The 27,843-nt window shown below is 45.8% G+C and overlaps 1 protein-coding gene across 1 annotated transcript; it reads left to right on the top strand.

Annotated features, from left to right (window-relative positions):
- Positions 1-5,902: 5,902 nt before the first annotated feature.
- Positions 5,903-27,627, top strand: LOC308174838 (alpha-1A adrenergic receptor-like; the record flags this gene model as incomplete). Its single annotated transcript, XM_080549949.1, has 2 exons — positions 5,903-6,851; positions 27,047-27,627. The coding sequence occupies 2 exons, from the start codon at positions 5,903-5,905 to the stop codon at positions 27,625-27,627; spliced, it is 1,530 nt and encodes a 509-aa protein (XP_080406075.1).
- Positions 27,628-27,843: the final 216 nt, after the last annotated feature.

The raw sequence follows: 27,843 nt of genomic DNA, 5'->3' as shown, positions 1-27,843 counted from the left end.
TGATGCCGCCATTGGTGTGTGAATGTGTGTGTGTGTGAATGGGTGAATGTAAAGTGCTTTGGAATAAGGCGCTATATAAGTCCAATCCATTTCCCATAACAGTAGCATGTTTCTGCTGTTGCTAGTGGTCTTCAACCCTCTCCTCGGGGACCACCAGCCGTTCCACATTATTTGATCTGTTCCACCACCAGCTCACCTGATTCAACTAATCAAGTACAAACCATAATTGCTTTGCACTTGATTAGTTGAATCAGGTGTGCTGGTGGTGGAACAGATCAAATATGTGGAACGGCTGGTGGTCCCCGAGGAGAGGGTTAAAGACCACTAATGGTATCAATGTTTCCTCATCTCCCATGTACAAGCCAATACGCTCTCATGGGTGATTGCATAATAATCAAAGAATACCACGAAAACAAATCTGTCTGGGAACAGACATCGCCAGTTTCTGTTGATAGCGTGTAATTCGTAAATAGACTCATAAATAATAAAGCAGCAATGGAGGAGAGGCAGCGATTCATCACCAATTGTCACAGGTTAGGCAATCCGTTTCCCATAACAGTAGCATGTTTCTGCCGTTGCTCTAGTCTATTGTAATGGTATCAATGTTTCCTCATCTCCCATTTACAAGCCAATACGCTCTCATGGGGGATTGCTTAATAATCAAAGAAAACAAAATCTGTCTGGGAACAGACATCGCAAGTTTCTGTTGAAACTTGAGCGTGTAATTAGTAAATAGACTCATAAATAATAAAGCAGCGATTGGAGGAGAATGGAGGAGAGGCAGCGATTCATCACCAATTGTCACAGGTTAGGCACGACGCACAGTACAGCGGAGAAAACACCTGCCAAGTGACAATATTGACAATAAATCACAGCCTGGACGGCATTATTGACTAATTATTTACTTTCAAATGTTGGACTGTTACTATTTCACCTAACATTGCTTCAGTCCCAATCGTATGAATTATGGAGGATGTAAACCAGGGTATCTTCAGCTGTGTGATTGTGTAGCCTATGTTTCCCTTATAGGAATGTGCCCAACAACAACAACAACAACAACAACAACAACAACTGAGGAATAGGCTCAAGCACATACAGATCTGGAGCCAGATCAAAGACCAGATCAAAGACCCAGGAAATCATCGTGGACTTCAGGAGGAAAACATCGGAGGTCCAGCCCCTGCTCGTCGATGGAGGGAGCGTGGAGAGAGTCTCAACCCTCCGATTCCTGGGGGTGCACATACAGGATGACCTGTCCTGGAAGACCAACACAGCAGCCATCATCAAGAAGGCACAACAGCGGCTCTACTTCCTGAGAGTCCTCAGGAAATACCACATCAGACAGGAGCTGCTTGTGACCTTCTACCGCTGCACAGTGGAGAGCATCCTCACCTACTGCATCTGCGTGTGGTTCTCCAGCTGCACAGCCGCAGAGAGGAAAGCGCTACAGAGAGTCGTGAGATCGGCCCAGAAGATCACCGGCGCCCCCCTCCCCTCTCTGGAAGAGCTGTACAACACACGCTGCCTCAGGAAGGCCTCCAAGATCTCCAGAGACCCATCCCACCCTGGGAACGAACACTTTGTTCGGCTGCCCTCGGACAGGCGGTTCAGGACCATGTCCGCAAGGACAAATAGACTGAAGCTCAGCTTCTACCCCAGGGCCATTCAGGCCCTGAACACAGCAAAGACCTAGGTTCTAAACCCTGGACAATCTATTGATTGATTGATTGAAAACTTTATTAGAAGATTTGCAGAAGTAGGTACATGAAAGTACATATTACATACAAGGTCAACTAAAAGGATAAAAACCCAAGAAAGCCACTGGCTTATTTCAATTGGGGTCCTTGATCTAGACAATTTGATGGCAGCTACTAGATTGTAATCAAGTGCAATACTGAAACACAACTGTGAACATTTCAAACCTGCAAACTGCGACACTTTAAATGAATGTGCAATAACACTATGTGCAATATGACAACCCTCGGGTACATAAGGTTCAGAGATAGGAAATGTTAGGATATGTATAGCATAGCATAGAGTACAGCACAGTGTTTTATTTGTATAGTATAGTATAGTGGATAGTGTACATAGCCTTTATTTATGTAAACCAGCTCTTTTCCCTTCTTGTTTTTAGTTGTTTTTTTCCTAGCACCAGGGGAGCCCCCCCCCTCCCAAATTTCGTTGTATGGTACCTGTACTATATCAATGACAATAAAGACCATTCATTCATTCATTCAGCTTACTATAGAATCAGTAATACTAGTATTTACTTGTATTTTTGTGGGGAGAAAACTAAAACATGTGTGGTGTTAGAGGAATCAGAGTTAACATCTCAGTTTAGTTTTATTGATTTCTGAATAAATTAGAATCTCTTAAATTGCAGAGTAAAAATGTCTCAGGGAGTACTTGGCTCTGCCCACAATGTCCAAAATGAATTGCAGACTTAATTAGCAGACAACCACATAAAGAACAGTTAGAAAGTAACGCCTGCTAAAAAGTGAATGTGAACTGCTTGCCTGTTAAGTCTGTGGCTATTCATTTAGCGTTTGCATTGGTTAGCTTAGTTGTTTTCGCTTTGTTCACATACTTGCCCTGGCTGCACTGGAGCATATCTCAGTGCTAGCATCTTTGCAAACATCAACAAAGAAGTGGTTTGCCCGAAAATGGTACTTCAGAGTTCTTGTGCTTCGGTGGAAAGACAGTTGATCACTGCAATATGTGCACACAATTTTGGTTTTATCTAAACTTTCATCTGGAAGCTTTTTAAAATGAAATTCGCCGTTCAGCACCCCGGGGTGCTGTCTCCTCATGTCTCCTCAGTCATCATGCTGTCTGCGTTTGCCTGTCAGTAGAACTTGGTAATATGCTGGCATGTCTAACCCCAACCCTAATCCGAACCCTAACCCTAACCCTAACCCTAACCCTAACTGTAGCACCCTAGCACCTAACCCTAGTTTTCCCACATGTACCGTATTCCCACATGTACCGTAACATATATATATATGCTATTTAGCTGACACTTTTATCCAAAGTGACTCACATTGTAGTGAGTACATACACTCAGTATATGTGGTCCCAGCGGGAATCAAACCCCCAACCTATGTGTTGTTAGGGCCGTTCTCTACCAGCTAAGCCACAGAGGACCAAATGGTAAATGGACTGCACTTATATAGCGCCTTTTTTGCTGCTCCAAAGCGCTTTACAACGGCCTCTCATTCACCCATTCACACACACATTCACACACCAATGGCGGCAAGCTGCCATGCAAGGCGCCGGCCCGCTCACTGGGAGCAATTTAGGGGTTCAGTGTCTTGCCCAAGGACACTTTGACATGTGTCCAGCCGGGGCTCAAACCGCTGATCCGCCAACCTTGTGATCATTAGCCGGCGACTCTACCTCCTGCGCCACAGCCGCCCTTCCCTGCATCCTCCCTTCCCTGTTGAAGTCACTGCAATGCAGTGAAGGAAGGTAAAGTCAGTGTAATGTACTGCAAATGTAAAGCTTGCTTTGACAAGTCCCAACATGAGTGATAGATGAGTGATTACTCTGAAGGATGGATTGATGGATGTGTTTGGAAAGTGTTTGAACAGGGTCCAAGAAGGGGACCCTACGTGTGGGAGGATGATGTCATAGAACTGTAGTTAGCCTCTATGCTGACACTACATACAGTATAGTAGGTGTGTGTGTGTGTGTGTGTATGAATGTAATGACTTTAACTTTAACTTCAAGAGTTCGTCTATGCTTTGTCTTGACTGGGGATCCAGCAGTGCTACTATAGGATGAGTGTGTGTGTGTGTGTGCGTGTGTGTGCATTGCACGCGCGTGTGTGAGTGTGTGTGTTTGCATAATGTGTGTGTGTGCCTGCCTGGCTGCCTGCCTGCCTGCCTGCCTGCCTGCATACATGTGTGGGCGTGTGTGTATTTATATATTTCTGTATCTATCAAAGCAATGCGTGTTGCCTTGGCCTGGTTAACACCTTGGTCAGCAGCCCTGGTCTCTATTGCCTCACAATGCATCCGGCTTCCATTCACACCCAGGCCATACATAACTCTCTGCCTTTCTCTTAGATCCTAGGGCACGGCTGTCACGACACTGACATATTGGATAGATTTCACAGAAGGAGAGAGAGGGGGAGGTTGGGGGTTTGGCAGCGCTGTATTAGGCTGAGTCAGAATGCCTAGACACACAGAGAGAGACAGAGAGACAGAGAGAGAGAGAGAGAGAGAGAGAGAGAGAGAGAGAGCGAGAGTGAGAGAGAGAGAGAGAGAGAGAGAGAGAGAGAGAGAGAGAGAGAGAGAGAGAGAGCGTGTGTGTTGGGGGGGGGAGCAATTTTGAGCTGTAGTTTTAGTTGACCCAATGTAATCTATTTTCCTTTAAGAGAGCTTTCGGAAGTGTTTCAGATATCGCAGGTGTCTAATGCTTCTGAAAACAAGATTCAACAGATAATCTGATTTACTCCTGGCCAAAGAGCTAGAGAGACACAGTGTGTGTGTGTGTGTGTGTGTGTGTGTGTGTGTGTGTGTGTGTGTGTGTGTGTGTGTGTGTGTGTGTGTGTGTGTGTGTGTGTGTGTGTGTGTGTGTGTGTGTGTGTGTGTGTGTGTGCGCGCGCGCTAATGATCGTTGCTTAAGAAATAACTTACAAAACTAGAATTAGCTGATTGAGTTTCAAAGCAATTTCTCCTCCTCTTTGCTTTCACTGGTCTTAGCTAATGGATTGAGTTACTTTATGCAATTGCTGAAGATTTACTGAAATATTTGGCCAAACTACCGTCTTTACGCATGCGCCTGACCGCGTGTTTACGCATTTAATTTGCTGAACTAGTTTGTGTGCTCGTTTGACTTACGCATATGTGGCGGGTGGCGCCAATAGATTTGTATTAATATTACCGTCTAGTAGTGTTCATGTGCGTAATAGCGCACTGGAGAAACCACGGACAGGCGTTTTTTGTGTGTTTTTTTTGCAGTTCCGTGGGGCTTTTTCAGAAGCCTCCCCTATGTGCTACAGTTAGAAATGACTAACTGACTCATATTTAGTAAGTAGCAACAACTTTGTTATTCGCGCGTCGCTGTCCTTGGGAACTAAACATAGACATTGGTCGGTTTGATGGCAGGCGCGCTCATTATACTTGTTACTTAGAGTGCGTTCGTAAACACGCCCTGGAACTCTGATCAGCACTCATGGAATGCCTCTTGTCCAATCAAATTACTTGCTCCCTTTATGATATTGAATCCAGTGTGCCCTCCGGTGCTCTCAGAGCGAATTTACGAACGCATGCAGCCCTAGATCACCTGTCAACCCAACCCGGTACGTGTTGGTCAGTCCTTGATCTAATCTGGGGGGATCACATTGGCATGTGAAGAAACATTTTGCGTGAGAAGGTCCGGGGCTGTGTGTTGCGGAGGGGAGGGGGGCTGGTTGGGGCGCGTGAGTGCGGGAGGGGGGGGGGTCGTAGCTACTGCTTCTCTCACCTCCGTGGGGGCGCCGCAGAGCAGAGACGGTCGTGGGTTGGTGAGAGAGAGAGAGAGAGAGAGGGAGAGAGAGAGAGAGAGAGAGAGAGAGAGAGAGAGATAGATAGAGAGAGAGACAGAGAGAGAGGGGGCTACAGTCAGTTAGACTGCGCTGTACAACACAGTGACATAATGCTGTGTTTAGACTGAAGCTTGAACACTTTTCGGGAATAACCGGGTGGATCATGGACCGCACCATAAAAGGTCACTGCGCATTTTCATTTTGCGTCTTTTTTGCCCCCCCAACTTCTTTCGATTCCAACTTATTAGAAAAAAGCCTGTGGTGAAAAATGAGGGGAAAGTTGCTGAGTTGAGTAGCTAAAACAGGGAACAATGTTTACATGTTGATCTACTCAAACACACTTCTCTGGCATGGAGGAGAAAGGCCGTCAAGATGAGTTTTGACACTGCTGATGCAGTGTCCGTCTCCTGGAGTAACGGTTCCGCCGCGGAGCTCTACACGGGGACACCGGAGAACATCTCCAACCTCACCACCGGGAACGACACGGACACCACCGGCCCGCTGGACCTGACCCGGGCGGTCCCTCTGGCCATAGTCCTCGGCACGTTCATCGTGTTCGCCATCGTGGGCAACATCCTCGTGATCCTCTCCGTCGTGTGCAACAGACACCTGCGGATCCCCACCAACTATTTCATCATCAACCTGGCCATAGCGGACCTCCTACTGAGCAGCACCGTGTTGCCCGTGTCCGCCACGCTGGAGATCCTGGACCACTGGGTGTTCGGAAGGATATTCTGTGACATCTGGGCGGCGTTGGACGTGCTGTGTTGCACCGCGTCTATCATGAGCCTGTGCGCAATATCCATAGACCGTTACATCGGCGTGCGCTATCCGCTCCAGTACCCCAGCATCGTCACGGAGAAGAGAGCGCTGCTGGCCATGCTGGGGGTGTGGGTCCTCTCCGTGGTCATCTCCATCGGACCTCTCCTGGGCTGGAAACAGCCCCCGTCCAACGACGACACCATATGCGCCATCACGGAGGAGCCCTTTTACGCACTGTTTTCCTCCCTGGGTTCCTTCTACATCCCTCTAGCGGTGATCCTGGCCATGTACTTCAGGGTGTACATCGTCGCCAAGCGGACGACTAAGAACCTGGAGGCGGGGGTCATGAGGGAGAGACGGGACTCCAACGAGTTCACACTCCGGATCCACTGCAAGGGAGCGCAGCTGCAGGAGTACTGCGGAAAGGGGGGGTCGCGGAGCACCCTCACCGTCAAGCTGCTCAAGTTTTCTCGGGAGAAGAAAGCTGCCAAAACTCTCGGTGTGGTGGTCGGCATGTTCATCCTTTGCTGGCTACCGTTCTTCCTCGCGCTGCCCATCGGTAAGTTGTCTGGGGTTTTCCGTTTTCAAAATTAATGGCAAGTCAAGGTGCCTTCAAATCATATGCCCACATTTTACCCACATACCTGTTGGATACTTAGGGTATTAAACCGTTGTTTGTATTGTGCATTTACAAAGAACAATATAACATCTCCATGGTTGATGGTTGAATAGAGTGGAATAAAATAGAACAGAGTAGAGTAGTGAATCATCTATATGTCAGTCATCGTAAGAAAAACAAATATACAGTATGTTAGTACATGCAGGGGCCATTGGCAGTCACACAATGCTAGAAGAAGAATTCATTCATGTTATTTATTAATTTAGTAAGTAAGTAAGTTAATCTTTATTTATATAGCGCCTTTCGTACATGAAATGCAACTCAAAGCACACATATTTATTTGTTTTCAGTAGAGAAACTGTACAGTGATTCACGTGACCGTGCGTGCAAATGCAATAAGCACACACAGCCACATGTATGAACGCGTATACACAAATCCATAAACATAAGATGCACAGCTAAACAACACTATCCAATATCCATCTGATCTGTTTTGATTGACTCAGTTGTTGTTTACTGGTCTCTGGTGCATCACTGGAATAATTCCAACCAGATGACATAACTGCTCCTCCTGAGACTTCTACTGCCCCCCAGCACTGCGTCTCCTGAAGACACCCGCTTTTTCCCCTTTACTGTGTCCCCTAAAACTTCTATTGTCCCCCTTGTACTGTTTCTCTGTTTCTCCAGTGTCTATATAATAATAATAATAATAATAATATATATATATATAATATAATATATAATATGTCTATATTATTTTTTTGAAAGTCTAGGTTTAGAAGGTGGTGATAGAAGTAGATTTTTCCTTCTATCACAGAGACTGCCAATGGCCACGGGCCTGAGCTGGATTACTCTTCCTGCTACGACTGGTGGATGGATGATTCACTTGCTTAGTCAAATGTATTGAGTGTAAGTCGCTTTGGAATAAGGCGTCTGCTAAATACCAAAATTGTCAAATGGAAATAAGGGCTTCGTTGGCTATGAATGGCTATGAATGGCTATGAATGGCTATGAAGGTGTGCAGGCGTGTGACTCAAACGGCCTCTCATATGATATGATACGTTACAGCAATGAAGCCTCTGGAAGAAGAAAAAACTGGAATCTAAAAGGGGGGTATTGAGTTGTGTTTGTATTTCACTGTCGGCCTGTCCGCCTCAGCGCTAGCTCATATGTGGAAAAACCGTTTGGCTTCTCCACCACCAGCTCCTAAATCAAGAGCATCATGACCAAGATAGATCCTCTCTCCCTCATGCTGTTGACATGGTAGTCTGCAGAGATAGAGGCAGACATTTCCTCATAAGTCCCCTTCATCCCCCTGCATGCTCTCTCTATTTCCAGACCTGCCGTCCATGCCGTTTAGCATGTGATAGGCTAGCTCGCCATAGGCTCCTGGTATTTGTATTTCAATCTCTTCTTTCCACAACCTAACCTCACGCGACCATCTTTATCCTTGTTTTAGCTCCAGCAGTGGACTAAGTTCTAAACCCATTTGAACCCAGTGTTCTAAGTTCTAAACCCATTTGAACCCAGTGTTCTAAGTTCTAAACCCATTTAAACCCAGTGTTCTAAGTTCTAAACCCATTTGAAATCCACACAGAGCAGTGGTTTCACAGATGAGGCATAAGCCTAGTCCTGGACTAAATCACACTTGTAAACATGTGTGATTTACACATGTAAAACATTTTACACTTGTAAAAGCTCCATGGAAGATGCTTTTTTTAGTCTAGGATTAGGCTGCTCAAACCTTGTCTGTGAAACCGGCCCACACAGTTCCAGATTAGTAATAGAGGGTTACGTTTCTGATTTCTGTTCTAAACGGGTCAGTTTTCTGTCCATAAAATGTCCATAATCATGTTATTTTGCTCATCTCAGATGTCTCTGAGTGTGAAGGGGGATTGAATGTCCCGTCAGAGCTTCTGTGGGTGTCAAATACATTATGGACGACGATGACAATGAGGCCTAATGATGACAGATACACGACACACACACACACGCACACATGCACACTCACACATGGACACTCACACATGCACGCACACAATCATGCACAGACACACGCACACACACAGACACACACACACACACACACACAGACACACAGACACACACACACAATGATGAACAGAATGTGTTTAATTTCCAATCTGTGTCCAGATTGCATTTACACTTGTCGAGGATGCGGCCAAAATGCAAAGTCGCTCTGAAAGTCGCTCTCAAATCGCTCTCAAAGTTGCTGTCAAAGTCAGACAATGTGTCTTATTTCCATTTACACCTGCCTTTTCATGTGGACACAGTGAGGATAAGGACAGCATCTGGACACAGGACGCATTTACTGCATGGTGTTAAACAAATGGCGTCCTACTGTAGCCAGAGAGAAGAGAGAGAGAGAGAGAGAGAGAGAGAGAGAGAGAGAGAGAGAGAGAGAGGGAGCAAGAGAGAGAGATAGAGGTAGAGAGAGGAAGAGAGAGAGAGGGAGAGAGAGAGCGAGAGAGATGAGGTGACCCAATGACACAGACTAGAGAGAGGGAGAGAGAGAGAGAGAGAGATGACCCAATGACACAGACTAGAGAGAGAGAGAGAGAGAGAGATGACCCAATGACACAGACTAGAGAGAGAGAGAGAGAGAGATGACCCAATGACACAGACTAGAGAGAGGGAGAGAGAGAGAGATGACCCAATGACACAGACTAGAGAGAGAGAGAGAGAGATGACCCAATGACACAGACTAGAGAGAGGGAGAGAGAGAGAGAGAGAGAGAGAGATGACCCAATGACACAGACTAGAGAGAGGGAGAGAGAGAGAGAGATGACGTAGTGTAAGTAGTGGTTCACAGTCAGATCATGTACAGGGTTGTAGTGAGCCTAGTGACGGCATAGTCCCTGCAGGCCGGGACCCTGTTGAAACCTCATCTCAGGAGCACACAGACGAGACTTATAGTCAAGACATAAAAACATCATCGGCCTGACGGATTATCATTTTCCTGACGTGTGTGTGCTGTGCTGCCTCAGTGTGGGTTCTGCACTAAGGCGTCAGATGTAGAGCAAATACAAGTTTACGAGTAGCCCATCAACAGGACTAACTTAATTTAATTTAATATTATGTAATTATATGTCATCATTTTTCAGCCCTTCAAATTCTTCATTTAAAAAAAAAAAAAACTCTAATAACCACAATGCACTCTTGTCTTCTAGCACTACGACTGCCAGCGGGCCCCAAGGCCCGAGCATAGAATACCTTTTCCTGCTATGACTGGTGTATAGATGATTCACTTACTTAGTCAAATGTATTTGTTGTAAGTCGCTTTGGATAGAGAGGGCAGGAGAGGGGAGGGGAGGGGAGGGGAAGGGAGGGGAGGGGAGGGCAGGGCAGGAGAGGGGAGGGGAGAGGAGGGCAGGAGAGGGGAGGGGAGAGGAGGGGAGGGGAGGGCAGGGCAGGAGAGGGGAGGGGAGAGGAGGGCAGGAGAGGGGAGGGGAGAGGAGGGGAGGGGAGGGGAGGGGAGGCTGGTCCAGGACCTGAGCAGGGCAGGAGAAGCTGGGGGGAGGAGAATCAGAATCAGATTATTTTTTATTACTTCCAATGTACAAGTACACAAGAGTAATCATGTTTGGCTTGGGTTCTTCAACATTGCAGGGTTCTTCAACATTGGCATTGCAGCAAAATATTGGCATTGCAGCAAGAAGGAGCGTTTGTGCTAGTTGGTGGTGGTCCTTGGTCTTCCAAACCTCCCTTACTGGCATGTTTTCAGTAATCAACCCGTCCCACCAGTCACTCAGACCAAACAGACTGAAATAGCAGTGGAGGAATTGATAGTATCCATACATGCCCACATCGGACAAGCTTGTCGTTATTTCAACTGGCAGCATTTCAAATACCGGTAATCATTTCTGAGATCTTTTTGGCAGATTGTGTTTACTGTTAGTGCCACGTCTGAGTGCCAGTATAAACTGGAGCATTCTCAAGCTCTCGAGGTCTCAGTGTTTAACCCGGCCAGTCTTGTTTGGTTTGTGTCACCCAACGTAATGTACTATAGTAGCCCTAACCCAAACTATGATGCTTTTATGACTCCCTGAGCTCTGTTGGCCTTGTGTGGCACAGCTAGTACACACTTAGGGGGGGTAGTGGTGGCCTAGTGGATCGTGATCAAAAGGTCATGAGTTCAAATCCCACCTGGAAACACCACCACTAGTGTGCCATTGAGTAGCCCTAAGCTACTCCAGGGAGACTGTCCCTGTAATCTCTAATTGTAAATCGCTTTGGATGAAAGTGTCTGCTGAATGTTATGTTAAAATACCGGCTTGTGTGTCACAGCTGGTACATCTTTGGGGGACCCTTTTCTTCCTTCTTCTAGCATTGTGACTGCCAATGGCCTCTGGCTGTAGCATGAATTACTTTTTTTCTCATGATAGCTGATGTATAGATGATTCACTTACATAGACAAATGTATTTGTTGTAAGTCGCTTTGGATAAAGGCGTCTGCTAAACGCCAAAAATCTAAATGTCTACAGCCTTTGCGGACCAGCTGTGTGGAGTACTCCAGCACCTCTTAACATGAGCCTCAGTCTGGAAAAGGTCCCATCGATGTGGAAAACATCTTGCCTGGATGACTATTCGGTTGTTAAGTCGTGTTTCCGGGTCCAACGTTGGCTGAGGCGCTCTCTTTGAAATGCCGCAGTAATAATAATAATTCATTATATTTCTATAGCGCTTTTCCGAGGCTCAAAGACGCTGACAATATGGGAAAACGGGAAAGTGCTGTGTCCCTTGTTGTATGAATAGAGCCGAGTCTAAAAAATGATTGAACTGTCATTCTACCGCTTTAGTACACTGGTACTCTGACGCGTGACGTCAGACTTAACAACCGAATAAACCGGCAGCCTTGATACCTCCCACATCACACCATGAAGACCATGGAAAGACTGGTGCTAGCACACACGAGGCCTCTGGTGAGGGCATCCTTGGACCCCTTGCAGTTTGCCTACCAGCCAGACATTGTTGTGGATGATGTCATCATCTACCTGCTACACAGAACTCACTCCCATTCATATAAGGCTGGCAGCACTGTAAAGGGCCATGTCCTTTGACTTCTCCAGTGCATTTAACACCCCTACGACCCTTACTACTTACAGCAGATAAGCTGCTGAGGATGCAGACGGACAGTTTTGTTGAGTGGTGTGAGTAAACCCACCTGCTACTCAACATCAACAAGACAAAGGAGATGGTGGTGGACTTTGGGAGGTCTATGGTCCCCCCCCCCTGTCTCCTGTTTCCATTCAGGGAGAGGATGTGGAGGATGTGGTCCAGAGCTATAAGTACCTGGGGGTGCACCTGGACAATACACTGGACTGGACTGATAACACATTTTCCCCAAAATGTTCAAAATACAGCAGTAAACTAACCAACCCATATTCACCTTGGAGCTGTAACTCGTGCATCATGGGATAGGTCTCTGACATAGCTGGAGGCCTGAGGACAGGAATGCAGGAGGAGTGCCAGGGGTATTCGAGGCCCCAAGCCTCCCATCCCTCCCACACATAATCTCTCTGTCCTTGTGTTGCTTTCCCTTTCTCTTTCTGTCTGTCTGTCTCTCTCTGTCTCACTGTCTGTCTCTATCGGTCTCACTGTCTGTCTCTCTCTGTCTCACTGTCTGTCTCTCTCGGTCTCACTGTCTGTCTCTCTCAGTCTCACTGTCTGTCTCTCTCGGTCTCACTGTCTGTCTCTCTCAGTCTCACTGTCTGTCTCTCTCAGTCTCACTGTCTGTCTCTCTCGGTCTCACTGTCTGTCTCTCTCTGTCTCACTGTCTGTCTCTCTCTGTCTCACTGTCTGTCTCTCTCTGTCCCACTGTCTGTCTCTCTCGGTCTCACTGTCTGTCTCTCTCGGTCCCACTGTCTGTCTCTCTCAGTCTCACTGTCTGTCTCTCTCTGTCTCACTTTCTATCTCGCTTTGTCTCACTGTCCGTCTCTCTGTCTGTCTCTCTCTGTCTCACTGTCTGTCTCTCTCGGTCTCACTGTCTGTCTCTCTCTGTCTCACTGTCTGTCTCTCTCTGTTTCACTGTCTATCTCTCTGTCTGGTGTGTCTCTCTAAATCTGTCACCCACCTCTCTCTCTCTCTCTCTCTCTCTCTCTCTCTCTGAGATGAACCTCAGTTCAAACCCAGTCTGTAGTGGTAACATGTACCGTCCCCCTGAGGTCCTGGGTTCGATTCCCCCCTTTGCCTTTTCTGACCTGCACCCCACTACAATTCTACCTCACAATTGCCAAAGAGTGCCCCTGATATTTCCTATAAATATTATTTTGTTTACTGAGATGTTACAGGATTCAAATATAACAGAATTATTGCAGACCGCATCGCCGATGTGTGATCGTAGAGCAGGTGCCTGTTCTTTACCCCTGCCAGATTCCAGTTGTTCAAACAGCCAATCGTTTCATATTTGGGGTCTCCATCCTCTCAGACCTGGGCATCTCTGGCACCGCACACTCCTGGTTTTCTTCCTACCTGGCGGGCCGCTCCTACCAGGTGACCTGGAGAGAATCGCTGTCTTCTCCACGAACCCTCTCCACTGGAGTTCCCCAGGGTTCCGTCCTAGGGCCCCTACTCTTCTCCCTCTACACCAAGTCTCTTGGCTCGGTAATCTCTTCACATGGGCTCTCCTACCACAGCTACGCAGACGACACTCAACTCTTCCTGTCCTTCCCCCCGTCTGATGTACACGTGGCAACCCGTATCTCAGCATGTCTCGCTGACATTTCAACTTGGATGGCTGACCACCATCTCAAGCTCAATCTTAACAAGACCGAGCTCCTCTTCATTCCCGGGAAAGCCTGCCCTCTCCAAGACTTCTCCATCACAGTGGAGAACTCTACTGTAACCCCCTCGCTGACAGCCAAGAACCTTGGAGTGATCCTGGATAACCGACTTTCCTGTGCAGAGAACATTGCAGCAACGGCTCGCTCCTGCAGATTCTTCCTCTACAACAACCGAAGGATACGACCATTCCTTACCAGAGAGGCAGCGCAACTCTTGACCCAGGCACTGGTCATCTCCCGCCTGGATTACTGCAATGTACTCCTGGCTGGGCTCCCCGCTTCAGCCATTAGACCTCTGCAGCTCATCCAGAATGCTGCTGCCCGGCTGGTATTCAACCTCCCCAACCTCAATCTCCGTCGTAGACTGAAGACCCATCTCTTCAGGTTACATCTTAACTGCTCCTCCTGAGACATCTTCTGACCCTCACCACTACGTCTCCTAAAGACACCCGCTTTCCCCTCTACTGTGTCCCTAAGAACTTCTATTGCCCCCCTTGTACTGTTTCTCAGTTTCTCCAGTAGAAGGCGATAATAGGGAGAAGGTTTTTCCTTCTATCAGTGGCCCCGGGCCCGAGCTAGATTACTCTTCCTGCAACGAATGGTGGATTGCTGATTCACATGCTTAGTATTCAAATGTATTGATTGTAAGTCGCTTTGGAATAGGGCGTCTGCTAAATGCCAAAAATGTAAATGTAAAAATGTAAATGCAGTAGTAGGTATCATTTAGATCAGTGGTCTTCAACCAGGGGTCCGCGACCCCTAGGGGGTCCGCAGAGGTACTGCAGGGGTCCGACAATTTTCAGCAAATTGACAATTGTTCACCAAAATAATTTGTGAGAATTAAAAATATATAACAAAAATGATATTGAGTAAAGTACAAGCATTAATAGGCAATAATACACTACTTTTGACAAAAACTATTTACAAAATAAATGATTCCCAGGATGCAGAGTCTAACATAACGTTAGCAAAAAAACAACAACACCTGTCTAGCAAGCTAGGTGTTGGCTAAAATGGTGCAGTTCGGTCTTCGTTGCGAAATTAACGTTAATCAATAACAGGAAATTATATTTTTTTTATCAATCATTAACACATATAGGCTAATAACCCAGCATATAAATAATAAGGTGGAATAAAAGGTTAATTAAGTAAATATAAAATGTGACACATTTAAAAAATAAATAAATGTGGGGGTCCCTGTACTGTTTGTCTCGCGTCCAAGGGGTCCTTGGGCTGAAAAAGGTTGAAGACCCCTGATTTAGATTCATCAGAAAGAAACCCCCAAAGAATCCCAGCAATTAAAATCATGTCCTCGTAAACCTTGTAAAAGGTCAGTTTATGTCATGCCTACTTGTCTTTGAGTCCCGTGACGTCTCTGGGACATCGTTAGGGACCAAACCAGGACCTTATTGGGATTTTCTTAACAACCGTTATCTATTGATGTCCCCCAGGACGTTCTCGGGACGGACATGGTCGTGGACTCGTGGGTACATTCTGGGAACATTTTAAGAGCTTTCTTCTAACTTTTTTTAGGACCTTCACAGGACACATTGACCATCCCTTATAGTTATGATTTCAAAACATATCTTACAAAAGAATATATGACTTTCGATAATTAAAGTAATTTAGTCGATATAATGGTGAAGCAATCACCATTATATCGACTAAATTATTTTAATTATCGAAAGTCATATATTCTTTTGTAACTAGCTAACTAATAATACAACTACATTCTGGACATTAAGGAGAAGCTATTCCAAATTAAATCTTGACTTAATACAACCTTATTGATGTGTGACTTACACCGGTTCTAGTGCTATCTACAGTATGTATTAATGTTATTGTAAAATACTGTAGATGAACGCTTACATTTTATGAGGGATACAAAAGAAAATACTTTGGAGAGTGTTTACATACATTATCATCTAAATTACCTACAAGAGGTGCCGTGAGTTTTGTTAAATTCCCCCTGGGACCATATATACAACAAATGTTTTCACTTTCACTGTACTGTGACAAAAGTTGTTTTGGATAAAATTATATTATTATCTTGTCGCTTGCTGCTATCATTCTGTCAGTGCCTTTCTCCATAAACAGAACAGGCCAGCTGAGTAGCTGCCAGCAGCAGTGAAATATGAACGCTCTGACAAAATCTGTGATGAAGCTGAAATGTTATCAGTTCGTCTGGGACTCGAATGCACTCATGCTCAGTGGCCGCTGTGTTTTCTTATGCCATGGTCGTCAATCAGGGGAGGCTGGTGGAGGTAGAGATCGGAAGATGGACTCATTGTAATGCATAGAATGGAGTGGTGAGGAATGGTATCAAACACGTGTGGGTTAGGGACACTGAACCTGTATTGATATGTGTGCTGATTTAGTGTCGTGAGTGCTGGCATAAAATGCACTTTAATATGAGTGGACTTTAATATCAGTGCTGATCTAAAATGCACTTTAAATAAAGTCTGACTTGACTGGAGTGACATTACATTAATAATGCGTTTTATTTGTATTGCACTTTTCATTCAAAAGAATCTCAGAGTGCTACAGAGTGCTAGAGAGAGAAAAAAGAACATAGTAAAAACATAATAAGTTAAAAACAAAACAACCGTAAAAACATAATAAAAAAACTAAATAAATAACAAGAATGAACACAGGTTCAACAGTCAAAGGCCTTTTTGAATAAAAAAGCTGACTAGGAAGGCTGTTCCACAGGCTCTGTAGGGCCCTTAGCTGGCTCGGAAGGCTGTTCCACAGGCTCTGTACTGCCGTTAGCTGGCTAGGAAGGCTGTTCCACAGGCTCTGTACTGCCCTTAGCTGGCTAGGAAGGCTGTTCCACAGGCTCTGTACTGCCCTTAGCTGGCTAGGAAGGCTGTTCCACAGGCTCTGTACTGCCCTTAGCTGGCTATACTAGGAAGGCTGTTCCACAGGCTCTGTACTGCCCTTAGCTGGCTAGGAAGGCTGTTCCACAGGCGCGGCGCAGCCGAGCACAAGGCTCGGTCCCCCATGGTGCGAAGCCTGGTATTGTGGAGGAGTAAACTGTTTGAAGACCTGAGGGTGCAGGCGGAGGTTTGTGGAGTGATGAGATTGACAGGAGGGTTCTGATCCTCAATCAGTACTCCTACTTTGAGATGGTTTGTGAATACATTTACATTTAAATTCAGTAGACACTTTTATCCAAAGCAACTTACAATAAAATGCAAGTGCAACTATACATCAGTCATCGTAAGTAAAACCTTCAATAAGAATACGTGCCATCGACCGTCACAGTGCTAGAGAAATGAAGAAAAGTTCAGTCCAAACACGTCAGTTTAATCATTTACATTTACATTTTACATTTTTGGCTAAGTAAGTGAATCATCTATCCATCAGTCACAACAAGGAAAAGTAATCTACGTTCAGGCCAGGGGCAGTTACAATGCTAGAAGAAAGAAGAATAGGGGATAGAGGGGATGAAGAGGTCTTAGGAGGGACAGTCAAGATGTAGCCTGAAGAGATGGGTCTTCAGTCTACGGCGGAAGATAGGGAGTGACTCTGCAGTAGACAGTAATCACTAACAGTAAACACTAATCATGTTTAATGAAGACGGTAACACATTTAAGTTTGGTGTGATTGATTGGCTCCGCTCTTTCCACAGTAGTTCCCTGCCAAATGAACTTTCATGGCCAATGGCGTCACACTGTTTAACCACAGCGGAGTGCTGCTTACCCGGCGCTTTTAAGCCTTGTCACTCACTGAGACATGTTATGGGGCCGGTTTCACAGACAAGGCTTAAGCCTAGTCCTGGACTAAATCACACTTTCAATGTAAAATCTCCATTGAAGATGCTTTTTAGTCTAGGATTAGTCCTAAGCCTTGTCTGTGAAACCAGCCAGATGTTTTACATACGTGTGAATCAGCTGTCCGTCACCTGACTTCTTTTCAGTTCAATGGGTGGAGGGGTCTGTGGAGGGGGTGCCCAGGTGTAGCCTAAAGAGAGAGATCTTTTTCTTTTTTTTTCTGAGTGGGGCAGTCCCACTCATATTTTTCATTTTTATTGACAGATATAGTAGAGATTTAGACAGGAAGGATGGGTGAGAGAGAGGAGGGATGACATGCAGGATATGTCCCCGGCCGGAATCGAACCGGGGACCCTGCGGTTACATGGTCAGCGCTTAACCCGCTACGCCACCTAAGCGCCCTAAAGAGAGAGATCTTTAGTCGGCAGCGGAAGATAGGTAGTGACTCTGCCGTCCTGACAGTAGTGGGAAGCTCATTCTACCACTTGGGCGCCAAGACAGAGAATAGGAGGCCTGTCACCAGTCTCCCACCATGGGCTGATATCTGATGTAATGATCAGACTTTTGTTTCTAAACATTTTAATACGTTTCCGCATTGTTGAAAATCAACGACACATCGCTAGTCAACTAACACAGCTTGTTTTGTGAGCCTGCTAACAATGTAAAGTAGTGTTATAGTTATGTATTTTGGCTTGACTAGTTTGTGCTGTTGATTCTCAACAACGTTGACACGTAGTTCCGTCTTTCAAAAGAAAGGTCCAAACATTTTGATTGGTTTCCGACATGCGGACCAAATGATCAGACTGTGTCACATATAGAACAATAATCCTTTCATTCTTCTCAGCACTGTTGTTATTTTTGGACGAGAAAGGTGTAGGGATATGGATTTATCAATGTTACAATATCCTACTGTACGTAGAGTGCAGGGGAGGCTGGTGGAGGTAGAAATCGGAGGACGGGTCATTATGATGCATGGAATGGAATGTGGAGTGGTGCTAATGTACAATTCCTCATTCCGTTCCATGCATCACAATGAGCCCATCCTCCGATTTCTACCTCCGACAGCCTCCCCTGATAGTATAGTGTATAGTATAGATCAGTGGAGGCTCCTCCATAGAGGTGGAGGAGGCCTGGCCTCCCAAATAATTTGAGAGAAGAGAGAGAGATATAAAAAAGCAATAATTACATTTTTTATCAGACACACAACATACAATTCAGAACAATACTTCATCCATTTCTAATATTTATCCTGCAGAACAGCACTCATACACGCGTGTGGCGGAAAAAGGTACTACACGGAGGCCAGGCCTCCTGTCGGAAAGTGGTTTCTCATAGAAGTCAATGTAATGCAATTTTTTTCATGGCAATATGTGATTGGCCAAATCACTGAAAATGGGTGGGCACAGGAGGCCTGGCCTCCGTGTAGTACCTTTTTCCGCCACACGCGTATGAGTGCTGTTCTGCAGGATAAATATTAGAAATGGATGAAGTATTGTTCTGAATTGTATGTTGTGTGTCTGATTGACATAGTGTTTGAGTGCTTTTGACATGTCATTGATTGTATGTAGTATGTTGTGGTGAATGTTGTGAGCCTGAGCAGAAGGGACAATAGCTGCTGCAGGCGGACCAGAGATTCATGCCAATTGTTTTGTTTATTTGATGACCCATTGTGCAGGCAATAAAAGCTGCTTCATCCACCATCCTGAGAGTGTCCCAATCCCTTCAGTACCGCCAAACACAAATTAATAATTTTTAACAAAGACAGATAAGAAGAACAGGGAACATTCCATCGCGAGTGAAGCGAGCAAGCGGAAAAAAAATTGGCCTCCTCAATTCTGGAAGTCACCAGCCTCCACTGGTATAGATATAGTGTTACATAAAGTCTCGGCTCCGTTGCAAAAGCCTGTCTTAGTAGCACACACAGTTGGAGACAGAGAGAGAGAGAGAGAGAGAGAGAGAGAGAGAGAGAGAGAGAGAGAGAGAGAGAGAGAGAGAGACAGAGAGAGAGAGAGAGACAGAGACAGAGACAGAGACAGAGAGAGACAGAGAGAGAGACAGAGACAGAGAGAGAGCGAGAGAGAGAGACAGAGAGAGAGAGACAGAGAGAGAGAGAGACAGAGAGAGTGAGAGAGAGAGAGAGAGATGGTGCAGCGCATCTAGTCCAGAAGGCAGGTAGCCTACAGCATGTATGCTTCCCAGTGTGTGGAAGACGTGGTGAATCTCCTCACATGGACTGATGAACTGAATGAGGGTAATTAAACCCTAAAGCCCTAATCCTGGCGAGCTGTTGCATATCAACATGCAGAGTAACATGCAATTGAAAGTTTGAAAGCGTCATTCGGCACCATGCCCACAATGTGTGGTAGACGGCCGCCATCTCGGGTTATGGAAGAAGATCCTTGTACTACTGTCGGAGCTCTGGAGCCAGTTCCTCGGGCACAGATTATGCCTAATCCTATACTACTAAACACAATTTGGAGGATTAGGCCCTAATCTGTGTCCGGGAAACCCAGCGTATTATTGAAGCGTCTGAGGGCCACACAGTGTCTCTGTCTGAGGGCCACACAGTGTCTCGTAGGGCCTGGCTGAGACATGACAAACGACTCCCTGAATTAGACCGCCGTGGCATCTGCTCTGTGAGAAATACCCTGATAACTCTTGACATGTTACAATCTCTCCCCCTCTCTCTCTCTCTCCATCCATCCCCCTCTCTCTCTCCATCCATCCCCAACATCTAAGGAGAGAACCATCAGGCTGCAAGAATGCCAAGAACCATCCATCGTTCAGGCTGCTCTTGAGTTTTTTTTTAGTTTTTCACCCAAGGACTGGGCAAGCTAGCGAGCGCCCGTGCGTAGCGCTCCGCGGCAGCAACATACCATAGCAGATGAGTGCCCACAATTCAGAATTCAAAAAGGCCAAAAAAGGGGATGTGATGTGTGCCGTGTGTGTGGAGGCAGGGGGTGGGGGGGTGGGTGTGTGTGTGGGGGGGAGGGGGGGCCTTGGGGGATTAATGTGTCTGTTTAATGGCAAAGAGTCTGGAAGGATGATGGCTATCTGTGACCTTTGTTTATGCTGTGGAGGACAGGGAATGTTAAAGCTAGTGAGAGGCTGATAGCCTTTGATCCTGCCTGTTAGGAACACATCCTAACTGTCACAAGCGGGTTTATTTACAACTTAAACAACTTGGAGACCGTAGTAAATCTCCATCCCGCTGTAGATTTTTCCACATTTCCAGTTTTACAAAAATGTTAAGCGTCTTCTGTGGAGGATTACGGTTTAAGCGGTAGGCCTTACATCATGTGGTGGAGTGTGCTTTGGGTTAGATCACCCATGCTGTGGCCTAGGGGTGGTCCAGTGGTCTAGTGCACTGACAGTGCACACATAATTCCCATGTCGGCATTGGGTTTGAGCCCGGCCCATGCCCTGCTGACATGCCCTCTCTCTCTCCCTTCTTCAGCTTACTTTCCTGTCTGTCTTCACTATATCTGTCCAATAAAATGGAAAAATATAACCCATGCTGTCAGTCAGTCATGCCTGTCTAGGGACGACATACAGTAGCTAAATTTTATTTATTTAAAATCAATTCAGTCAATTCTATGAAATGAGTGAATCAGGGGAGGCTGGTGGAGGATGGGCTGATTTTAATGCCTGTATTGTTGGATGCATACCGTACTGTACAGTGTTTCCCAGACAGAGCAGTCTTTAACAATCTATATCAGGGAAGAGCGGCTGAGCCAAAGCACTAAAATCTCCACAAAATAACCGTCACTGGGGAGCCGTTGTACTGTAATCCTCGTCTCCGCCTCACAACAAGGCTGTACGGATCTGTGTCAAATGATTCTGACATTTGTGTGTGTGTGTGTGTGTGTGTGTGTGTGTGTGTGTGTGTGTGTGTGTGTGTGTGTGTGTGTGTGTGCGTGTGTGCGTGTGTATGTGTCTCCAAAGCTTCAATTCAACATGCAGACACACTCAAGAGATAGTAAATAATTTGATTTATAATAGTGTATAATTTATTATAATTTATAATAATTGGATAAAGCCTACAGCTTTTATGGTTACGGTTTAGGGATAAGAGTAGGTTGGGTTAAGAGTAGGGTTGTCCCATGGATTCCATCTATTATGCTGGTGGTAGCTGGTGCCGTAGGCCAGAGTCATAGGGATCTGGCATAGGCTATTCTTGTGTGAGGGTTTTTGTTGTTGATTAATGTTGCCATCTAGTGTCTAAAAAACAGAGTGGATTGTGCTTGCTTACACTTTCTGAAACAGGCTGTTTACCTGATATTAACTAGTAACTTTTAGTACGTTATAGTAACTGTTGTTTACCTGATATTAACTAGTAACTTTTAGTACAATAGTAACTGTTGTTTACTTGATATTAACTAGTAACTGTAGTACTTTATAGTAACTGTTGTTTACTTGATATTAACTAGTAGCTTTTAGTACTTTATAGTAACTGTTGTTTACTTGATATTAACCAGTAACTTTTAGTACAATAGTAACTGTTGTTTACCTGATATTAACTAGTAACTTTTAGTACAATAGTAACTGTTGTTTACTTGATATTAACTAGTAACATTTAGTACAATAGTAACTGTTGTTTACTTGATATTGTTTTGTGTGAACGAGCCAGCCCCTCAGGCCAGGGCAGTCATTTCCATTAGCTAGCCAAAAAGTAACTGTAATGTTGAGCTTCATGGACACAATTACATTTTTTACATTTAGCAGATACTTTTAGCCAAAGCGACTTACAACAACTACATTTGTCTAAGTAAGTGAATCATCTATACATCAGTCATCATAAGAAATAATCTATGCTAGGACCAGGGGCCATTGTCAGTCACAATGCTAGAGGAAGGAAGGATTACTTTTTAAATATATTATTTACAGTAGAGAAACTGTACAAAGGGGTAGTGGGGGGTGAGGAGGTCTGTACAGAGGGGTAGTGGGGGGTGAGGAGGTCTGTACAGGGGGGTAGTGGGGATGAGGAGGTCTGTACAGAGGGGTAGAGGGGATGAGGAGGTCTGTACAGAGGGGTAGAGGGGATGAGGAGGTCTGTACAGAGGGGTAGAGGGGATGAGGAGGTCTGTACAGAGGGGTAGAGGGGATGAGGAGGTCTGTACAGAGGGGTAGAGGGGATGAGGAGGTCTGTACAGAGGGGTAGTGGGGATGAGGAGGTCTGTACAGAGGGGTAGAGGGGATGAGGAGGTCTGTACAGGGGGGTAGTGGGGGATGAGGAGGTCTGTACAGGGGGGTAGTGGGGGATGAGGAGGTCTGTACAGGGGGGTAGAGGGGATGAAGAGGTCTGTACAGGGGGTAGAGGGGATGAAGAGGTCTGTACAGGGGGGTAGTGGGGGATGAGGAGGTCTGTACAGGGGGGTAGTGGGGGGTGAGGAGGTCTGTACAGGGGGGTAGTGGGGGGTGAGGAGGTCTGTACAGCAATAACATAATAACTTGCCTTCTTCTGCCAACCTCTTCTTATCCACCTAATTTGTCTGGTTTTCTGCTCGAAATGACATGCCCACAGTGAATATAGAATATCTCCACAATCACAAGGGCCTTCATAATGATATTGTTATCAAATGAAAGCTAACACCTGTGGGGTGGCTGTAGAAGTGTCAGAATCAAAATCTATGTTACTGTGTCAGAGCAAATAGAGCTAGAACATTATAAAACATCTAAAATTCAGTCTCCGCCTAAAAAAACAACAGCTTTTACAGTGAATATCACCTTGGAAACCTGATAACGAAGCCCAAATCATCTAGGAATCAGTACTCCAGGGTCTTATTAGTACTTGTGCCAAAGTCGATGCTAGTAATGTGAGCAAATGCAACTTTGTACCTGTTTTAGTATAGGTATGTTTAGGCGGACACCTATATGTTTAGGCCATTTGGAGATATTTTGGCACCATCATTGACCTTTGACCTTTCTCATGTATCAGATTTTTTTGGGGGGGGGGATTTTTTTTGGGTTGGCCGACCAATGGTATGGAAATTCGGCGTTGAAACCGGACATGACACATTCTCCAGTTGGAGAAAACTGGATGTAACTTAGGCCGTGTTTACCATCTCGGGGAAAAAATGGTGGCATCGTATAGCATACAAAATTGTGAAAAAAATGTGATATCGATGAAGAGAATTGATCGAGGTAAACTCTTTATATCACTTCGGATCCCCATCGGGGTCCGTTGGCTCCTATGAGGTTAAAACTGTTTTCCCCCAAAGATACGTATACATATAGTAGATAACATGAAATTAAGGGTTAGAGATTAAAATGTTTTGGCATTTAGCAGATGCCTTTATCCAAAGCGATTCACGACCAATACTCTTGTCTAAGCGTAAGTGAGTCATCTATCTGTCAGTCATCGCAAGAAAAGTAATCTCTCCTTGGGCCTGGGTTCCATTGGCAGTCATAATGCTGGAAGAAGGAAGAATTACTTTGTTTTCTTTGGTCTGTTTTTTACAGTAGAGAAACAGTACAAGGGGGGGGGTAGAGGGGATGAAGAGGTCTTAGGAGGGACAACGTCAGGGCCTGCCGCTTTCCTGGTGCGGAGTTTCCCTGACTCTCTCTTCACCTGCTAACTGCGACAAACCTGCTAACTGCGACACTTTAATGAATGTGCAACAATACTATGTGCAATATGACAACCCTTGTGTACATAAGGTTCAGATATAGGAAATGTTAGGATATTTATAGCATAGCATAGAGTACAGCACAGTGTTTTATTGTATAGTATAGTAGTATAGTATAGTATAGTATAGTAGATAGTGTACATAGCCTTTATTTATGTAAACCAGCTCTTTTTCCCTTCTTGTTTTTAGTCTTTTTTCCAAGCACCAGGGGAGCCCCCCCTAAATGTCGTCAGACTGATGAAGAAACTGGAGCGGGGGTGGGTGGGTGGTAGTTGGCTGTGGCAGTGGTGTTGGGGGGCAGAATGATGGGGGGGTGCTGGAGAGTTGTGTAGTGAGGAAATGGTGGTGCTGGAGGGGGAGGGGGGCTGAAGTGGGTTACTGGATGGGACAGGGGTAGGTGAGAGGTGTGAATGGGTCCAGACAGGGCAGGGGGAGGGGAGGGGGGCTGGTTCAGTACCAGAGCAGGGCTGGAGGAGCTGGGGGGAGGAGAAGGAGAAGGACGAGGAGAAGGAGAAGGAGAAGGAGAAGGAGAAGGAGAAGAAGGAGGAGGAGGAGAAGGAGAAGGAGAAGGAGAAGGGGAAGGAGGAGAAGGAGAAGGAGAAGGAGGAGAAGGAGAGGGAGAAGGAGAAGGATGGTGAGCTTCCCACGGCTGTCAGAACTGCAGAGCCAGATTACTCTTCCTGCTACGACTGGTGGATTGATGATTCACTTGCTTAGTCAAAAGTATTTATTGTAAGCCGCTTTGGAATAAGGCGTCTGCTAAATGCCAAAAATGTAAATGTCCATGTAGGACGGAGTGGAGAGTCGTTGGTGAAGCTAGGGGGAGGGAGACAATGAGCCCCCGTGTCAAAGCTGTTGAAGAACCGGTTCAACTTGTCTCCAGATCTCCAGCCACTTGTAGCCGGTAATCTTCTTTATATTCTAAACAGATAAGATTGCACTTCAGGTTCTAGACTGAAATTCAGCACAGTTAGTGAATTGTTCTGGTACCTTGTTACTAGCATTAAACAAGTTATATCTGTGCTACCAGTTGGTTTAACTGTAGGTTATGAATGGCACAAACTTTATCGATAAATTGCTGGGCTGAACTTCACCGTGGAGAAGCAGGACAGATCAGTGATGTCTGGTTATAATGTGTTATAACCGCTAGAGGGCGACAGAGTTCTTTCTATCGGCTCTGTGTGTGTGTGTGTGTGTGTGTGTGTGTGTGTGTGTGTGTGTGTGTGTGTGTGTGTGTGTGTGTGTGTGTGTGTGTGTGTGTTGGCTTTGTGTGTCTGTGTCATTCATATTGAGGCGAAAAGCTAAGTGTCCGTATCCAAAAATGTCACATAATAATCACATTACGTTTTACTACATGTAACCGCTTGGTCATTGTTTCCAGTTTGCGGTAAATGTGATTTTGATTAACAAATGCCTTCTTTCGCTACGATTGGAGACGGGTCACCATGTGACCTATTGAATTTCCTGATTTCGAGCAGTCAAAAGTAGTATTCTGGGGATGTTTTGTACGTTAGGACTACATTACCATTATTAAAACACTATGTTTTATTATTCGGTGGATGGAATGCATATAGAACTTATTGTTGTTAAACCATGACCTGAATTAACGTGTCGGAGAATGACTCCCCTCCCTCGAAACCATTGTAGGTATCGCTTCTCGGCCTTTTGGCTAAGATCAAGTGTAGTATCTGTTCTTATCAGTTTAATATCTGATACGTCCCCTACCCGGGGACCATATATTAAATTGATTTTTGGAGCAGGGAGATGGAATAGGGGCTTGCTCCGTCCACTCCACGCATCGACCTGGTATTGCAGTACCTCCAGGAACGGTGCACCCCCTCTCTCTGTTAAAGTAATATGATCCGTTTTCTGTCGTACCGGAGAAATGGCAATCTTCTGCTCCTTGTGTTAAAAAGATAATTAATGTATAATATCTCAAGTATCTCATGTTGTGGGTAATGCCGCACCCTCTTTTCAGTTGTGAATGAAATGTTTGCAAGCAAAAACTTTGGGCCAGTTTCACAGACAAGGCTTAAACCTAATCCTGGACTAAAAAGCATCTTCAATGGAGATTTTACATTGAAAGTGTGATTTAGTCCATGACTAGGCTTAAGCCTTGTCTGTGAAACCGGCCCTAAGTGTTCTTTTTTGTTGTTGTTTGTTTAGTTAATTACGGTTTTGATTGGGGGATTTTTTCCAAGATAATTTCCTGCCTTCTGCGTTTACACGATGGTATTATTTATTGCAACGTGGTAGATGTCTCTTTATATACAGTACCGACCACTGGAAACTTCGTTTAGCTAAGCAGGGTCGGGCCGGGTTAGTACTTGGATGGGAGATCGCCTGGGAATACCCGGTGCCGTAAGCATTTTCCTGATTTCGACCAGTAGGGTGTGCTATTATTCCATCACAACTGTAGTTGTAACAGTGCTGTAGTGTTACAGTTTTTCTCCAGCGCTTCCACAAAACATGGCTCGTTTTCTCAAAACTCTAAACACAAATCCCAAAACTCACACACAAAACCTTAAAGTGTAAAGCTTTACAATGCATGAAACACATTCAAATGCAGAATTTCTGGAATCTGGAAAATGGGTATGCAGTCGTAATGTCATTTGTCTCATTAATTAAAGGGGACAATATTCATGCCCGTAGCGATGGTTCGAACGACCCCCCCCCCCTGACGGCCAAAGGTCCACAATTTAAGGCCGTTTTTTAAAGTCCCCTCTTAAATAACAAGGTGAAATGATTCTAAACTAATCTAATACACAAGTAGCAGACACACTACACTATCCAGAATGCATATAAACATATCTTTTAACAATGTTCATAGGAGGATTCCAACTAACAAGACTGATTAATTAATTAATTGATTGATTGATACATTATAACCTGTATCTCCTGTCTCTCTGTCTGTCTGCCTGTCCCAGGTTCCTTCAACGCCAACCTGCGTCCCCCGGGGACATTATTCAAGGTGATCTTCTGGCTGGGCTACTTCAACAGCTGCCTGAACCCCATCATCTACCCCTGCAACAGCCACGAGTTCAAGCTGGCCTTCATCCGCATCCTGCGCTGCCAGTGCCACCCGCCGAAGAAGCCGAAGGGCTGGAGGGCCTACTACAACTGCCGCTCCTCCCACCTCGGCTCCTCCAACCTCTCCTACCTGAACGGCAGCCAGCAGACCCTCTCCTCCACCAACCCCAGCCCCCGCTGCGTCAGCCGGGGGGTGGGCGGCGGCTCCAGCTCTCGGCTGGAGCCCGGGGGCTGGAGCCCGGGGGCCCTGTCTGCGGCCTCGTCATCCCCGACAGGGAGCTCCTTCCCTGGGCACTTGGGAGGCCTCCCCGGGGCGGTCAGCCACCAGAGCTCCGGCAGTAGTAGCACGAGAGCACCGAGCAGGATTAACCTGGTCTCTCCCCTGGCCAGGGGGTCCGCGGCGGTGGCGGCGCACGCCAACGGACAGAGTACGAACGGGGAGGTGGAGAGCGTGTCCGTCAGGGTGACGAAGATGTAGGCCGCGTTCGTTAATTCGCCCCCCGCGAGCGCACAATGGGTTCAACGTCATAACGGGACCAAGTAATTTGATTGGACAAGACGCAGTCACATGGTGAGCTAAGCCGATCCGAGCTGTACCGGGCTGGCCTGGTTATATACAGTACGCACCATAGCTGCTGTAAAAACAGTGCTGAAAACAGGAAATGCCTGTGCCTGTCGGCTGTAAAGCGTCCAC

This window comes from Nansenia antarctica (genome assembly GCF_963989245.1).
Source record: "Nansenia antarctica genome assembly, chromosome: 20".
Taxonomy (NCBI): domain Eukaryota; kingdom Metazoa; phylum Chordata; class Actinopteri; order Argentiniformes; family Microstomatidae; genus Nansenia; species Nansenia antarctica.
The sequence above is the reverse complement of the archived record's forward strand: the minus strand, read 5'-3'. Positions and strand labels throughout refer to the sequence as shown.